The sequence below is a fragment of the Heloderma suspectum genome, chromosome 4 (assembly GCF_057233095.1).
Source record: "Heloderma suspectum isolate Gila_16-S chromosome 4, 16-S_ref, whole genome shotgun sequence".
Taxonomy (NCBI): domain Eukaryota; kingdom Metazoa; phylum Chordata; class Lepidosauria; order Squamata; family Helodermatidae; genus Heloderma; species Heloderma suspectum.
In genome coordinates this window covers 50,995,901-51,013,559 of record NC_139461.1, presented here as the reverse complement: position 1 = coordinate 51,013,559, position 17,659 = coordinate 50,995,901, and the positions used below count along the sequence as shown (strand labels likewise).

Sequence of the window (17,659 nt, the reverse complement as noted above, 5' to 3'; positions counted from 1 at the left end):
CGCTGCCTGGGTTTTGTGTGCAGCCAGTAGAGGCTGGTGGCTCCGATTTTGGTGGGGCTGTTATTCCTTCTGGGTTTTAGGCGGAACCAGCCAGAGCTCTAAAGGAGCTATCCAAGGTGCTGAACCCTATCCCCCAAATAGGGTCAGTTCATTTTTGCCTTTAGTATTTAAAATAGGCACAGTTACTTAGATTTCTCTCTGGTCTCTTAATTTCCACCCGTTACAGACTCAAGAGTACCGCCTTTCGCGGATTAAATACCTTGTTACTATCCTAGCAACAACCCTGTGAGGTTCTAAGCTTTATGTCTGGACTCAGATCCCGTATCTCCATGAATGTGTAGTTCACATGCTGTAAGGGCAACTGCTTAAGTTTATTTTCATTTATTTCTAGTATATTGCTGGACCATTGTACCAATATAATGCTGGACTCATTATACCAATAAATGTCATGAAACAAGGCTGCACGTTTCGTGTCACCTTCAAGCTATACCAATGAGAGTGTAATCACGTCGGACTCCTCCCTCGGATGTCTGAATTCAGGTCTTCCCCAGCGCAACAACGCTACGCATCATCTTAGCTTCATCTTCAGATCTGTGAAATGAGAACAACATTGACCGGCGGCACACACCCAGCATATCGACAGTAGACCAGGGTCTTCGAGACGGTAGTCTGACTCTCGAAGCACTGCTCGGCCCTAGGAATATTAGAAGCAACAGTAATGAGGGTGCTTCTGAGCATGTGCAGAGAGCACTTTCCGCCACGTCCGTGCATGTATCCGAGTGATTTCTAAAGTGAGAAAACTGACCTCCTTAGAACCGAAGGAAAACGGACCCTCTGAAATGAAGCCTAGCTGTTGCTTTGCTGAAAACTCAGGGCTTCATTTCAGAGGGTCCATTTTCGTTCGGTTCTAAGGAGATCAGGTTTCTTTTTTATTGTGATTTTAGACGTCCCTCGCTGCTCCCGCGGCATCCGCTTGTGCTTGCGCGGCGGCAGAGGACGTCAGTCACCTGGCAGGGGGCGGGGCACATTCCCCAGGTCGAAACACCTGTTGCAGCAGGTGCCTGGCGGTCACGTGGCGCCGCCATCCGCCTCGGGAGCGGCAGCAGCAGGAGCGGCAGCAGCTTCCTGCCCTCCCGCCCGGCGCTTCTCCCTGCCCTCCCTCAGCCGGACGGAGTTGGGAAGTGCCGCAGCCACCGCTCTTGGCTTGCTGTTGAGCTTCGGCGAGGTGGCCAGGGGGGCTCCGCAAAGCCTCGAGCAGCGGAGGGCGCCCGGACCGTGGCGCGGCGAAGATCCCCGAAGTACGACGGCGCTGACCCTCGGCGGGGCGAAGATGAGTAAAATCCGCACGTTTTTCAGGGGCGGAGGAGGCTCCGGCTTCTCCAGGGGGAAAGGCAAGGGGCCCCCCACTCTCCCGGAGGCGTTAGGTCGGATCCGGGAGACGGAGGAGATGCTGACCAAGAAGCAGGAGTATCTGGAGGCCAGGATCGAAAAGGAGCTGGCGCTGGCGAAGAAACACGGCACCCGCGACAAGCGAGGTGAGTTTTATACCGGGCCAGGCCTTCATCTGAAGCAGAGTTCAGCCCTGGAAGTGACGGGCTGACCGCAGACGCGGTTTCAGGGACAAGGTGCTCAGGCTGCTCAGGAGACAGTCCCTCTGAGCATGTGCAGAGTACAAATCCGTTACCATTGACTTATTGCCGCTTTAACCCAAAGCATCTCGTTTTAGGTATTGGGGCTCTCTCTACTCGCCCACTCCTTGGAAATGAGTCTGCTGTGTGTGAAATGGCTGAGTATGTCACGCAAGTAATGTTACATGGGAGGCAGTTTCTGCTGGGCAAGAAAGTAAATTGTACGCCTCTAAATCATCTTGTGTGACGATTTGCACATTTGTATCTGCTTTTAACTTTTCTGTTTTGTTCAGTGTTTTCTTGACATTATGTGTGCTGTTAGCAGTCGCATTTTTTATCTGGGTCTCTAGAACAGCCTTCCCCAACATGATGCCCTCCAGATGTTCTGGACTATAACCCCAGTATTCCGCACCATTGGCCATGCTGTCTGGGGTTGACTAGAGCTGAAGTACATCTAAAGGGCACCAGACTGGGGAAGGCAGCTCTACAGAGTAGCAGTGGAGTCTGTGGGCAGTGTCTTTAGCAGTAGAAGGACAGATGAGTATGCTTGATCGGGCTTTTGGACTTGAGGAGCCTGAACTCACTTTACTTTCTACTTTTCACATTATCAGCCACTTTTTACATCAGCTAACAACACAACTTTTCACGGCTTGAATTTTGAACTGCAGCAAAGTTCTTTTGGAATTGCATTTTTTCTTTGAACTACAGATTTTGTGTATGGTTGCACATTAGAAAAAAGCCGTAATTGCATCAGAGAATAGGTATGCCCTTTCTGGTAGATCTGGATCCTATCCACACCAGGCTTTTACTCCAGGGCGGGTGCGAGTCAAGGGGCCTCGTGACAGATGACACAGTCACGACTTTGCAGCCATCCGTGGTTTTCGCCCAGAAAAAGCGGAGTTCCAAGGAGTCGTTTTACTGTGTTTTTTTGGGGTTGCTGTGGGTTCCCCTGTTGTTGCGGGCCATCTGTTCCTTCCTCAAACTGACTTCGTATCTTACAGTGGGCATGTTGTAGTTGTGTGTAGTGCCTGCGTCACCCTTTACTCCCCCATCCCTTCGCAGCTGTGCAGTTACAGAGGCACAGAGGGGTGTTTTCATCTATTTAATCACACTTTCACACAGTTTTGCAGCTTCGTATCTTTGCATCGGTTGTGGACTGAGTACCCAAGGGCTGGGGGGGAGGGGGTCTTGGGGAAGGACCAACATCGCTTCAGCCACCATTTTGGAGCAATGGCTGGGCATGTAGCATTCACGCTTGTGAGTGTGAACCATCGTGAGAGTCTCGGGCTGGGGAACTGACAAACTGATGGTGTGGAAATGAAGGAGCACAAAACGCTCACTTTTTACATAAAAAGGGATGGAAGGACACAGCAGAGCCCCTCGGACACAAAACAGCCACTGAAGTGTCCCACCCTCACACTCACGGGACTGCACAACTGTGCATTTCAGTAAAATGCCCCCCCCCCCCCCAGGGCACGGTGAGTCTGTAATGGAAGCATGCAGTACATCGCGAGTGTATCGCAGGACATGCTGACTTGAAGCTGAATCACTGCGCAGTTGCGACGGGGTGGGGAGTCAAAGCGGCACCATATAGATACGGCCCAGGTGACTGAGCAATGATAAGGCTTGGGCACCAGGTCTACCAAGACAGGTAGATCTAGCCTGAGGAATTTGTATACCAGGTCTACTTCTCTGTTGTTTCTCACTAGGTAGACCTGGTGTCCAGACAATGGCCCTGTTCATACTTAACGCTCAGCCATGATGGTTAAACATTGTAAGCTAATTATGATGGCTTAGCATGTTGTGTGGGGGACATTTTTCCCAACCATGGTGGCTACATAACCACGGTGCAATCACGCTCACTAACCGCACCCTGCAGTAGGGCTAGCGGCTCTTTCTGTGGCTTCCTGTGTTGTCTGCTAAGCCTCCGTGGTTATCCAGCACCGCCATAGAGCTCTGTGGCAAGAGAGACGAAATGGTGCCGCCGCTCCTGCCAGCGTGAGAGCTTCGCGGTCGACATCTGCCTAGCAACACATGATGCCTCAGCTGAGAGCCAGCCCCAGCACTGTCGGTCCCCGCCTGCCATATACAGTCAGAGAAGCATGGCAGGCACAAAGATGTTTTCACTCTCATGCTGCTGTTATCAGCACAACGACCCTGAGCACGCCGGGTTCCCTGGCACAAGCAGCTGCATCCGCCACGACTGTGCTGGATCCTAAGCCACATTTTCGGCCCGTAAGTGGGAGCCACTGGCAGGTCAGACATGCAGCTTCCTCATTGGGGCAGTGGTGGCAGATGGGGTAGGGATTGGCGGCAGCGGTGAGTGGCAGAGCAGGCCTGCCTCCCGAGTACTGCAGACCATTCGGGAGGTGGCAGCTGTCGTGCCGGCTCCATGATGGCCATGCATGGCCATTTCTGCTGCATGGGCTGCTGGGATGCATGGTGGAGCGGGCTGGAGGACTGCGGGGGTTAGTGGAGCAGGGGGTGGTTAGTGCAACCATGCTGCAGGCTGTGTTCCGTGATCTTGTGATGGGAGCGTGCAACGTGGTTAGTGGTAACTACCCCGCAGTGTGGTTACTGTAACTGCCCTCTCCACCGTCGTGTCTGACCAGGGCCGATGTCTTTCCACTGACAGCTAAAACCCTCAGTTTTCTCCATGACTCCCTTCACCCCTGTAATGGCCCTTTGGGCCACAGGCCATTCATTATAGGGTTGAAGGGCATGGTTAATATTGTGGGGGCAGGGAGGGGCGGGTTGACCTGCTCAGCTTGCAGTACAATAGATTCAGATACCTTCACAAGAGGGTTCTTCATTTCTACAATACATGAGAAAACGCTAACCTCTGTGGAGCTGCATGGCGCAGTGTCTCAGCTCCAAGGCCAATATTAAGACAGAGATGGGGAGAAGTTCCACTTGGGCCTCCTGTGAGAGCTAAAAATGGAATTTCACGGCTGCTATAATCAATTTCACAGCCATTTGCATTTCCCTAAACAGCAACAACACTGGACTATACTGCAGAGTTGTCATACGCTCCCCTAACGCATACCCCTCCACAAAATGGGAATAGCACTGTGCTACGTCACAGGATTTGTGTCACCCACACTTTCTCAGCCACACCCCTGCTTCCTGCAATATGGATATAAAAATGTTGAATTTTCTCTGCACACATTGTAGAGGTACTTTTTAACATGTTTATAAACTCAGAAAAAACATATTTAACAAGACCTGAGTTAGAAAGATCATGAACTGAAGGGAGATATGATAGCGCTCTTCATGTACTTGAGAGGTAGTCACAGAGAGGAAGGCCAGGATCTCTTCTCGATCATCCCAGAATGCAGGACACAGAATAATGGGCTCAAGTTGCAGGAAGCCAGATTCCGGCTTTACATCAGGAAAAACGTCCTGACTGTTAGAGCAATATGACAATGGAACCAATTACTTAGGTAGGTGGTGGGCTCTCCCACCCTGGAGGCATTCAAGACAAGGCTGGACAGCCATCTGTCAGGGATGCTGTGACTTGGATTCCTGTATCGAGCAGCGGGTTGGACTTGATGGCCTTGTAGGATCCTTCCAACCCTTTTGTTGTTTTTCAGTCGTTAAGTTGTGTCTGTCTCTTCGTGACCCCATGGACACATGGCACACCAGGCCTTCCTGTCCTCCGCTCTCTCCCGGAGTGTGCTCAAGTTCATAATCATTGCATCGGTGATGCTATCTAGCCATCTCACCCTCTGCCGTCCCCTTCTCCTTTTGCCTTCAATCTTTCCCAGCATCAGGGTCTTTTCCAGGGAGTTTTCTCTTCACATTAGGTGGCCAAAATATTTGAGCTTCAGCTTCAGTATCTGTCCTTCCAATGAGCACTCAGGGTTGATTTCCTTTATGATTGACTGATTTGACCTCCTTGCAGTCCTGTTTTATACTTCTATGATTCTATGACCTCTTGTCTTTGCTGCCATCTTTTGTTTTTTGGTAGACACGCTAATGGCCAAACCCAGCAATAGGAAACTCCTGGATTTTTGATTTTTGTTTAAAATGAGACTGCAGTTACTACTGCCCATTTGCTTTACAAGGCAGGTGCTCCCACAGGCTACCAAACTGAGGGCCTAACAGGCCACAGTGCTTCCTGGCTGGGCCTGCCAGAAAGCTGGCCTCACCACCCCTTCCAGGCCTACCCACATTCTACCATCTGCATTGCAGCCACTCCCAACTGAGCTCGACGGTATCCTGCCCTGCCAGCCCCAGGTTTAATTAACTGATCTCCGCTGCCTGGCCTGGGTTGCAGGGAATTGGAGAATAGAGATAGGACTGGCTGGGCCGTGTTGCGGGGAACTGGAGAGTGGCGATAGGCAGGACAGGTGTACACAGGACCAGGCCCCCAGGTACCGAGCCAGCTGTGCTGCTCCACCTGCCCTCCTTGGAGGGGCTACATAAGCTGGCTGGCTGAGGTGGCCTGGAAGAGCCAGGGCCTGCAGGAGAGGCCACCACCATCACCGGGGAAGAGGCGCGCCTGCTGCTGCTGGGCCTGCTGCTGCTGGGCCTGCTGCTGCTACTGCTGCTGCCGCCACCACCACCACCACCACCTGGCCTTCCCTGTGGACTCCGGCCTGGCATTATTTTTAAGGGGATTTTTAATTGGTGTGTGTGTGTGTGTGTGTGTGTGTGTGTGTGTTTTTCCTGGAGGATTTTGTTGTGGTTTTAGGGGTGGGTAGCCTGCCTGATAGGCGGGAGCGAGGGGGCATGTGTCCACCTGATGGAGGCAGTGGGGGGAGTGTTGGGGGCCAGAAGATACCGAGGCTGGGCGGCAGGCGCTGGCGGAGCGCTAGGGGCAGGCCATGCCAGGTAAGGGGAACAAGGGAGAGATGTGTAGTATCTGTCCCCTGCTCCGGGCCTGTCCAGAGCCAAAGGATGGCTGGGGGAGGCGTGACCCCATCTTCTGGCCTTCGTTTGCTGCTCTGCAATGCCAGGTCTGTTACCCAGAAAACCTCCCTCATCCATGACATGATCCTGGATGAGGGTGCAGACCTGGCATGTATTACGGAGACCTGGCTGGCCGAGGCTGCTGCTTTAACCCTTGCAGCCATGTGTCCAGCTGGATTTTCGTATGCACAGCAGCCGAGGGCTGGGGATCGGGGAGGGGGAGTGGCTGTTATCTACCGAGAGTCCTTGGTCTTCACCAGACCCCCTCTCTGGGAGACCAAGGTTGCTGAGTGCATGTGCTGGAGGTTGGGCCCGAAGGGCAGTCTGGGGATTCTCGTGTACCGTCCACCCCGCTGCACAACTGACTCCCTGGCCGAGGTGCTGGAGGTGGTCTCTGATGTGCGTGTACAGTCCCCTAACTTAGTGGTGTTGGGGGACTTCAACGTACATTCGGAGGCCATCCTCACAGGAGCACCTCAGGACTTCATGGAGATCATGGCCTCCTGGGAGCTGCACCATATTCTAATTGGGCCCACCCATGTAGCCGGTCATGCACTAGACCTTGTGTTTGTTTCTGGAGAAGCGGGGAGTGATCTGGAAGTCGGGGGTATATCCACCACCCCCTTGTCATGGTCAGATCACTATCTGGTGACGTTGGACTTCTCGGTTCCACAACCCCTCCGCAGGGGTGGAGGACCCATTAAAATGGTCCGCCCCAGGCGTCTTATGGATCCAAATGGATTCCTGAACGCGCTTGGGGATTCTCTGGGGCATGCCAACGGCCACTCGGTCGAGACCCTGATGGGTGGCTGGAATGCCGCAATCACTGGGGCATTAGATCAGGTGGCTCCGAAACACCCTCTCCCCCTGAACAGGGCTCGTACTGCACCATGGTTCAATCCGCGGTTACGAGCTCTGAAACAGGAGGTGAGACGGCTAGAGCACCGGTGGCGGAAGTCTCGCTCAAAAGATGATCAGACACAGGCTAGAGCTGTATCTTCAGCCTATCACGTGGTAGTGAAGGCAGCAAAAAAGGAATATTATGCTGCCTCCATCGCGTCTGCAGAGTGCTGTCCCAGGAGGCTGTTCCAAGTGGTCCGGAGTGGAGCCTGGTCGGTCCTGTGGCTCCGGAACCACTGGAGCATTCTAAGGCCTCCTGTGAGGCCTTGGCAAGGCACTTTGCAGATAAAATTGATCAGATTAGGTGTGTTACTCTGCACGCTGTGGATACAGTTAGTGAGCAAGAGGTGGCCTGTGGCAAACCGGTTTTGTGGGATCGGTTCCAGCTTCTTCCTCCTGATGAAGTGGACAAGGTGCTTTCATCGGTACGGCCGACCACCTGCTTACTTGATCCTTGCCCATCTTGGCTCATTATGAGCTGCAGAGAGAGTGGGTGAGGGGATCAAGGCGGTGGTGAACGCCTCCCTTGAGGGAGTGATGCCATCAGCCCTCAAGGAGGCAGTGATAAGACCGCTCTTAAAGAAGCCCTCCTTGGATCCTCAAGTTTTGAACAACTTTCGCCCAGTCTCAAATCTGCCATTTTTGGGCAAGGTGATTGCGTGGGTGGTGGAGGTGCAGTTGAAGGCACACTTGGAAGAAACTGATTATCTAGACCCATTTCAGTCGGGCTTCAGGCCTGGGCATGGCACAGAAATGGCCTTGGTCGCCTTGGTAGATGATATGAGGAGGGCTCTGGATAGGGGTGAATCCTCCTTCCTTGTTCTCCTCGACCTCTCAGCGGCTTTCGATACCGTTGACCACGGTATCCTCTTGGACCGCCTGGAGGGGTTGGGCATTGGGGACACTGTATTGCGGTGGTTCCGGTCCTTCCTCTCCGGCAGGTACCAGAGGGTAGCACTGGGAGAGGAGCTTTCGGACCCGTGGCCACTTAATTGTGGGGTGCCACAGGGTTCCATCCTCTCCCCGATGCTATTTAACATCTATGTGAAGCCACTGGGGGCTATCATCAGGTGGTTTGGGGTGCAGTGTCATCAATATGCGGATGACACGCAGCTCTACCTCTCGTTTAAATCTTCACCAAGGTTGGCCATAGAATCCTTGTCCAAATGTCTGGAGACGGTGAGTGGCTGGATGGGGAGGAATAGGCTGAAGCTGAACCCTGCCAAGACCAAGGTACTTTTGGTGGGAGACAAGAGGAGGCTGGGGGATGTTGACCTGATGTTGAATGGGGTATGGCTACCCTTGAAAGACCAGGTCCGCAGCCTGGGGGTCATTTTGGACTCCCAGCTGTCCATGGAGGCTCAGGTGTCAGCTGTGAGCCGGACAGCGCTGTATCAACTCCATCTGATACGGCGGCTGCGCCCCTTCCTTCCCGACCATCTACTCCCATCGGTAGTACATGCCCTGGTCTCCTCTCGTTTAGACTACTGTAATGCGCTCTACGTGGGGTTACCCTTGAAGACGGTTCGGAAACTGCAGCTGGTACAGAACGCGGCGGCTCGCCTGATTAAAGGCAGCTGCCGGCGAGATCACATCACTCCAGTGCTGAAGGAGTTGCACTGGTTACCAGTTGTTTTCCGGGCCAAATTCAAGGTGTTGGTTTTGACCTTTAAAACCCTATATGGTTCTGGCCCAGCCTATCTTAAGGAGCGCCTCCAGCAGCACCAGACACGCCGCTTAACAAGATCAGTCTCGGATGGCCTTCTCTCTGTCCCATCAGCCAGGACAGCTAGACTGGTGGGGACGAGGGAGAGGGCCTTTTCTGTGGTGGCCCCCACTCTGTGGAACTCCCTCCCTAGGGAACTCCGTCATGCCCCCTCTTTAATGAGCTTCCGTCGTGCATTAAAAATGTTGTTGTTCAGGCAGGCATTTGGGGTGGGTTAGGGTATTTTAGAAAATGTTTTTATTGTAGAATTTTATTGTTTTAAACGGTTTTTATTGTATGTTGTACATCGCCCAGAGTGGCTGGGTGACCAGTAGGGGTGGACGAAAGTCCCTTACCTGTCGTCGAAGGACGTTCGCGGTGGGGGGGAGGCGCTTCGCTGCTCCCCCCGTGAAGTTCAGGCCGGGGGGGGGGAGGCTTCCTGCCTCGCCCCGGCCGAAATTCAGGCCGGGGGGGAGGCTTCCTGCCTCGCCCCGGCCGAAATTCAGGCCGGGGAGGAGGCTTCCCGCCTCGCCCGGCCGCGAACGCGAAAGTTTTTTTTTTTTTTTAAATGCCCCCTGATAGGCTACGTGACGATTCACGTAGCCTATCACGGCTAGATCTGCAAAGTCAGCCGTGATAGGCTACGTCAATCGTCACGTAGCTTATCACGGGTGACTTTAAAAAAAAAAAAAAGCACGTACGCTAATGGCGCCCCCCTTGGGAGCCGCCATTCGCGTTCCTTATTTAGTCGCTGTAGTCTACGTAAATGTTTACGTAGACTACGGCGAAAATAAGGGCAACGCAAATAGCGTTGCCCTTATTTTCGCCGTAGTCTACGTAAACATTTACGTAGACTACAGCGACCAAATAAGGTACGGGAATGGCGGCTCCCTATGGGGGCCGCCATTATCCGTACGCGCTTTTTTTTTTTTTAAAGTCACCTGTGATAGGCTACGTGACGATTGACGTAGCCTATCACGGCTGACTTTGCAGATCTAGCCGTGATAGGCTACGTGAATCGTCACGTAGCCTATCAGGGTGCGTTTTTTTTTTCTTTGATTGCAATGGCGGCGGCGGCAGCCGGTCAAAAGACCGGCTGCCGCTCCCGCCCCGCTCGAACACCCGCCGAACCGCCGGCCGGACCCGCCACCGGGAGGGACATTCGGTGAAGGTAAGTCCCGTCCCGGGGGGGGTGCGGGGGGCGGGGGGGGTTTCGGAGGATTTCTCCCCGAAACTTGTTCGGGGGGCCGAACACGTTGGCGCTCGGCCCCCCGAAGTTTCGGGGAGAAATTCTCCACCATCCCTAGTGACCAGCCAGATGGGCGATTAATAAATTTAATAATAAATAAATAAATAAAAGGTGCTGTTGCCACTCTCAGAATGGAGCTACTTCGGTGTGGGGGAACCTGGTCATGCTACTGCCTCCTACTATCTCTTTGCCTTGGAAGGAGGTGCTCCCATAGTGCCCCTCCCGTGTTTAATTTACTGACCTCCTGTCCTGAGCCTTGTCCATGTGGCTGGGAACTGAAGGAAGAGATAGATGAGGCAGGTGCAGCACAGCAGCTGCCGCTGTGGCTCTCAGTATGACATCTTGACTGGAGTCGGGGAGGGGGCAGTTGCACCCCCTTGCCCCTATGAGCAGATGCCCATGTACCACTGCCAGAAATTTTACCCACACTGTCCCTGCATGCAGAAAGGAGAACCCAAGTTCACTAGATTAGATCCCCTAAACTATGTCTACATATTCCTATCTCTGTATACAGCCCCTTGTTTCCTAATCACCTTGTGTAACAGTGAACTTTATACCTACCCACTTGGAAGTCGGGTACCTTGATCTTAGTTAGGTTAATAAATAAGTAGGCCAGACGAAGTACAGTATTAGTAATTTAATGCAGTGGTGCAGAGCCTCAGGCCCAGGGGCCAAATCCGGGCCTCCGAGGGTTCCAATCTGCCCCACCCCCTTTCCTCCAGCCACCAACCGTTTGGTGGTTCCCCGGCTTTTGTGCAATCCCCCCCCCCCATTCTAAAAGGTTGAAATGCCTCTCCTAAGTCTTAGTGAGTGGCAGTAATTGCTTTAGGCTAAAATAAGCTGGTATTTTTGGTATTTGTGGTTCTGCCCCTTTTGCCTTCAGCCCCACCCACAACTGGAATGTGCCTCCTTGAACTTCTCTGAAATGGAATTCAGCCCTCAGGCTGAAAGAAGTTCTGCACCCCCGGTTTAAAGGTTCTTCAGAATTGGATAACTTCAGGCTGTGACCAAAAATGGTATCTTGCACCTCTAGGTTTTGCTATGGTGTCCAGCTGTACTAAATGTAGGCTGCAGTCCTAAACACATATACCAGAAAATAAATCCCATCAAACTGAGTAGGACTTCCTTTTTACATGTTCAGAATTGCCCTGCAAATCATTTTATATAAATGAACTGAGGACTAAGATGAAAGTGGGTCTAGGATTGTGATGTATGTCTGCTTGCTTTAACTGTCTCAAAAGTTCCTTAAGCATACGAAATCTTGTATCTTTTGGCGATGTTGTGTTTAGCGTATATTATTGTACTTGTAAAGTATTGCACACGGGTTTGACTCCTTTTTTTTTTTTTAGTTTATGCGCAAAATTTTACCAGCACAGTGTGTTAAAACTGTACCGAAGATCATTATGTGGTATAAGTTACTATGAAGAATATTCTTGGATTTGTTATTTTGGTCTTTTTATTGTTGCATTTTAGCACTGACAAAAGCTAACCTAGAATTAGAACTGTGTGCAACAACGATGTCAGTGCTTTTCCTGTGCCCCACCCTAGCTAGCCAATAAAAATAGCAGCATTAAGTCACGTAGGTGTGTTCTAAACTTACATAATAATATACTGAAAGAATGGCTTTGTGGCAGCGCTCATCGTTCAACCTTCAGTATAACAGAAGTGTTGGCTCCACCCAAATTAAAAGATGAAAGTTGCAATCCTGTATAGCAGCTTCCCCCAGCCTGGTGCCCTTCAGATGTGTTGGAGTATGACACCCATCACCTCCAGCCAGGAGTGATGTGCTGGCTGGGGATGATGGGAGTTGTACTCCAACACATCTGGAGGGTGCCTGGCTGGGGAAAGTCTTCTATACCATTGCTTAGGAATGAGCCGCACTGTATTCTGTGGGATTTACTTTTGAAAAAACGAGCACATGCCCCTTCATCTGTTTATCAACCCTTTTGTGCGAAGCACTCCCTTTTGTTGTTGTTGTTGTTGTTCAGTCGTTCAGTCGTGTCCGACTCTTCGTGACCCCATGGACCATAGCACGCCAGGCCTTCCTGTCCTGCGCTCTCTCCCGGAGCGTGCTCAAGTTCATATTCATTGCACCCGTGATGCTATCTAGCCATCTCATCCTCTGCCGTCCCCTTCTCCTTTTGCCTTCAGTCTTTCCCAGCATCAGGGTCTTTTCCAGGGAGTTTTCTCTTCGCATTAGGTGGCCAAAATATTGGAGCTTCAGCTTCATTATCTGTCCTTCCAATGAGCACTCAGGGTTGATTTCCTTTAGGATGGACTGATTTGACCTCCTTGCAGTCCAGGGGACTCGTAAGAGTCTTCTCCAGCACCACAGTTCGAAAGCATCAATTCTTCGGCGCTCAGCCTTCCTTATAGTCCAGCTCTCACAGCCATACATTACTACTGGGAAAACCATAGCTTTGATTAGACGGACCTTTGTCGGCAAGGTGATGTCTCTGCTTCTGACTATGCTGTCTAGGTTGGCCATAGCTTTCCTCCCCAGGAGCAAGAGTCTTTTAATTTCATGGCTACAGTCACCGTCTGCGGTGATCTTGGAGCCCAAGAAAGTAAAATCTGTCACTGCTTCCATTTCTTCCCCTTCTGTATGCCAGGAAGTGATAGGGCCAGATGACATGATCTTAGTTTTTTTAATGTTGAGTTTCAAACCAGCTTTTGCACTCTCCTCTTTCACCCTCAACAAGAGGCTCTTGAGATCCTCTTCGCTTTCTGCCATTAGGGTGGTATCGCCTGCATATCGGAGGTTGTTGATAGTTCTCCCGGCAATCTTAAATCCGACCTCTGATTCATCCAACACGGCATTTCTCATGATGTACTCTGCATATAAGTTAAATAAGCAGGGTGACAATATGCAGCCTTGTCGTACTCCTTTCCCAATTTTGAACCAATCGGTTGTTCCGTGTCTGGTTCTTACTGTTGCTTCTTGACCCTCGTACAGGTTTCTCAGGAGACAGGTAAGGTGGTCTGGTACTCCCATCACTTTAAGAATTTGCCACAGTTTGTTGTGATCCACACAATCAAAGGCTTTAGCGTAGTCAATGAAGCAGAAACAGATGTTTTTCTGGAATTCTCTTGCTTTCTCCATGATGCAGCGAATGTTGGCGATTTGATCTCTAGTTCCTCTGCCTCTTCGAAACCCAGCTTGTACTTCCGGTAGTTCTCGGTTCGCATACTGCTGAAGCCTAGCTTGTAGGATTTTGAGCATCACCTTGCTGGCATGTGAAATGAGCGCAATTGTGCGGTAGTTTGAACACTCTTTGGCGTTGCCCTTCTTTGGAATTGGAATGTAAACTGACCTTTTCCAGTCTTGTGGCCACTGTTGAGTGTTCCAGATTTGTTGGCATATTGAATGCAGCACTTTAACAGCATCATCTTTTAGGATTTTAAATAGCTCGGCTGGAATACTGTCATCTCCGCTAGCTTTGTTGTTACTAATGCTTCCTAAGGCCCACTTGACTTCACTCTCGAGGATGTCCGGCTCAAGTTCAGTGACCGCACTATCATGGCTATCAGGGACATTCAGATCTTTCCTGTATAGTTCTTCTGTGTATTCTTGCCACCTCTTCTTAATCTCATCTGCTTCTGTTAGGTCCCTGCCTTCTTTGTCCTTTATCATGCCCGTCTTTGCACAAAATGTTCCCTTGAGATCTCCAATTTTCTTGAAGAGATCTCTATTCTTTCCCATTCTGTTGTTTTCCTCGATTTCTTTGCATTGTTCATTTAAGAAGGCCTTCTTGTCTCTCCTTGCTATTCTCTGGAACTCTGCGTTCAGTTGGGTATATCTTCCCCTTTCTCCCTTGCTTTTCGCTTCCCTTCTTTCCTCAGCTACTTGTAAAGCCTCATCAGACAGCCACTTTGCTTTCTTGCATTTCTTTTTCTTTGGGACGGATTTCGTTGCTGCCTCCTGAACAATGTTATGGATCTCCGTCCATAGTTCCTCAGGCACTCTGTCTATCAGGTCTAATCCCTGAAATCTATTCCTCACCTCCACTGTATATTCATCAGGGATATGATTTAGGTCATACCTGAACGGTTTAGTGGCTTTCCCTACGTTCTTCAATTTAAGCCGAAATTTTGCAAGAAGCAGCTCATGATCTGAGCCACAGTGAGCTCCAGGTCTTGTTTTTACTGACTGTATGGAGCTTCTCCATCTTTGGCTGCAAAGGACATAATCAGTCTGATTTCGATATTGACCATCTGGTGATGTCCATGTGTAGAGTCGCCTCTTGTGCTGTTGGAAAAGAGTGTTTGCTGTGATCAGCATGTTCTCTTGGCAAAACTCTATTAGCTTTTGTCCTGCTTCATTTTGTACACCAAGGCCATGCCTGCCTGTTATCCCGGTGATTTCTTGACTTCCTACTTTAGCATTCCAATCCCCTATGATGAAGAGGACATCTTTTTTTGGTGTTAGTTCTAGAAGGTGTTGTAGGTCTTCATAGAACCGATCAACCTCAGCTTCTTCGGCCTCAGTGTTTGGGGCATAGACTTGAATTACTGTGATGTTGAATGGTTTGCCTTGGATTCGTACTGAGATCATTCTATCATTTTTAAGATTGTACCCCAGTACTGCTTTTCCCACCCTTTTGTTGACTATGAGTGCTACTCCATTTCTTCTAAGGGATTCTTGCCCACAATAGTAGATATGATGGTCACCTGAATTAAATTCGCCCATGCCTGTCCATTTGAGTTCGCTGATTCCCAAGATGTCGATGTTCAATCTTGCCATCTCATGTTTGACCACCTCCAGCTTACCTTGATTCATTGATCTGACATTCCAGGTTCCTAAACAATTTTGTTCTTTACAGCATCGGATTTTCTTTTCACCGCCAGACACATCCACAGCTGAGTGTCCTTTCAGGTTTGGCCCAGCCGCTTCACTCTTTCTGGCGCTACTTGGAAATACCCTCTGCTCTTCCCCAGTAGCATATTGGACACCTTCCGACCTGAGGGGCTCATCTTCCGGCGTCATCTCTTTTAGCCTTGTGATACGTTCCATGGGGTTTTCTTGGCAAGAATACTGGAGTGGGTTGCCATTTCCTTCTCCAGTGGACCACATTTTGTCAGAACTCTCTGCCATGACCTGTCCGTCTTGGGTGGCCCTGCACGGCATAGCTTATGGCTTCACTGAGTTACGCAAGCCCCTTCGCCACAACAAGGCAGTGATCCATGAAGGGGACTCCCTTTAGGACCTTTCAAACATTTGTCTGTATTTATTTGTGCAGCAGCTGTTTGAATAAGAATGTATTTTGTTAACAACACTGATGAATAGTTAGACACCTAACTGTTTAGGGTTCAGCCACATGAAAGGCTGTGCATTGAGGGGTAGCAACCTGGTGCCTTCCAGAGGCTTTGGACTCTGCCTCCCATGGCCCCAGCCAGCATGGCAATGGCCAGGGATTATGTGAGTTATAGTCCAAAACATCTGGAGGGCCTATGCCGGGATTAACATTTGGTGGATTCAGGAGGCGAGGCAGCTGTAGAGTATGGAAAGCAAAACTTGGCAGTGGTCGTTGTGGGGCTGTTAACAGAGATACACGTATGGTACGTATGCATTTAAAAAAGCATGCTTAGAACTAGGGCTGCGCAGCGATCCCCCGATCTGACTTGGAAGCGGCCTCGTGACTTCCAAGGCAGGTCCAATTTGGCTTGGGCTGATTTGGGCCCCCCCGACTTGACTCAACTTGGAAGCTGCTTCGTGACTTCCAAGGCAGGTCCAATTTGGCTTGGGTTGATTTGGGCCCCCACGAATTGACTCGGCCCTGAAGCGGGATTTGGCCATCCGAATCCCACTTCAGCCCCCCCCTGACACCCCTGCGCAAACCACCAGCTCCGTACCTGGGCTGCTGCCTCCACTGCTGCCTCCTCCTCCGACACTGTTGCTGCCGCCACCTCTGTCATTGCCGCCGCCAGCTTCTGAGCCCTGGATGTGCACCGGCTCTTGTTGCAAGGAGTCATAATTTTAAAAATAGTGACTCCCACCAAAAAGAGCCAGTGTGCATCCAGGGCTCAGGAGTGGGCAGCGGGCAGGAGCGGTGGTGGCAATGATGGTGGCAGTGATAGCAGTGGCAGCAGCGGTGGAGGTGGCCTTTGCCACTTGCCCCCACCGGCTGCTGCCCGCTTCTGAGCCCTGGATGAGTGCCAGCTCTTTTTGGTGGGACAAGAGCTAGCACATGTCCAGGGCTCAGAAGCTGGTGGCAGCGGGCGGCAGTGATGGCAGCGGCAGCAGAGGAGGCGGCGACTGAGACAACAGAAGCAGTGACTCCTGTGACTCACCTCAGGTAAGGAGCTGGAGGCGCTGGGCCGGGGTGCTGAAGCTCCGAAGTGCACCGAGCTCTTTGGAGAGCCCCCGACCCTCTCCGGGTCGCTTCATGCCCCCTCTGCTTTGCCTCGGAAGGGGACTGAAGTAGCCTGAAGCAGCCCGCTTCGACTCAGGGTTCGGGCCTTGGGCCGAAGCAGTGCATAGCCGTACTTAGAACTAGCCATGTTAAGGGTCCCCCCACACTAGAAAAAGCTGTTGTGCACCTCCCCCTCCTGATCTGTATTAGGGCCATGGTGCCCAAGGAGGAAAGAAAGTGGCATTTGAAAATGTGTCCTTTGCATAACATGTTGTTTGACTTAACCTTCATCATTTCCAAGTGATGCCAGATCACAAGGGCTTTTTTGCTAGGAAGGGTGTAGAGGAAATCCTCCTTGGCGTGTGACCTGTAGATAAGGAAATGTGTATTGTATTTATGAAAAAGGAGCCAGGAAAAAGCCATGCTGGCATCCTCAGCTTGCTTTTGAAGCAGCCTTGAAAGTAGGGATGGGAAATGTGTGCCGCCCCGATGTTCTTGGACTGCAACTCCCATTATCACTTACCATGGACTAAACTGGCTAGGGCTGATGGGAGTTGCAGTCCAGCAACATCTGGACGGCACCATGTTCCCCATCCCTGCTTTAAAGCTATCCAGGCATAGTCCCATGTCTGATATCTCACCTGAATAATGAACAGAACTATAGATAAGATATAAACAGATCTTGCCCTACAGCTTTCTACACAATCTGTGAAAACTTCTCCCAAGAACCTTTGCATGATAGCATCTCTTCAATGACAGCATGACTTGTTGCCACAGCAACCCAGGGATGGTCTTGTTGTAGGGAGAGTATAACTGTGGTGCTGTTTGCCCCACTCTTGACTTTATTTAAACCTGCCTAGATGTGTACTTCTAAAAAGAAGGGGGAAAGCATATAGCCTCCAAAGAATGG

General features: G+C 50.9%; 1 protein-coding gene across 3 annotated transcripts in view; it reads left to right on the top strand.

Annotated features, from left to right (window-relative positions):
- Window positions 1-1,030: 1,030 nt before the first annotated feature.
- CHMP4C (charged multivesicular body protein 4C) overlaps window positions 1,031-17,659 on the top strand; it is a 42,547-nt gene continuing 25,918 nt past the window's right edge. For 2 of the 3 annotated variants that reach the window (XR_014790083.1, XM_084849228.1), the window contains exon 1: window positions 1,087-1,535. Coding sequence is in view for 2 of the 3 variants with exons in the window: in XM_084849228.1 (XP_084705354.1) it covers window positions 1,331-1,535 (205 nt within the window). In the remaining variant the exon portion in view is untranslated. Of the gene's footprint in view, window positions 1,536-17,659 lie in introns of all 3 variants that reach the window. The other variant, XM_084849227.1, reaches the window with a different exon arrangement.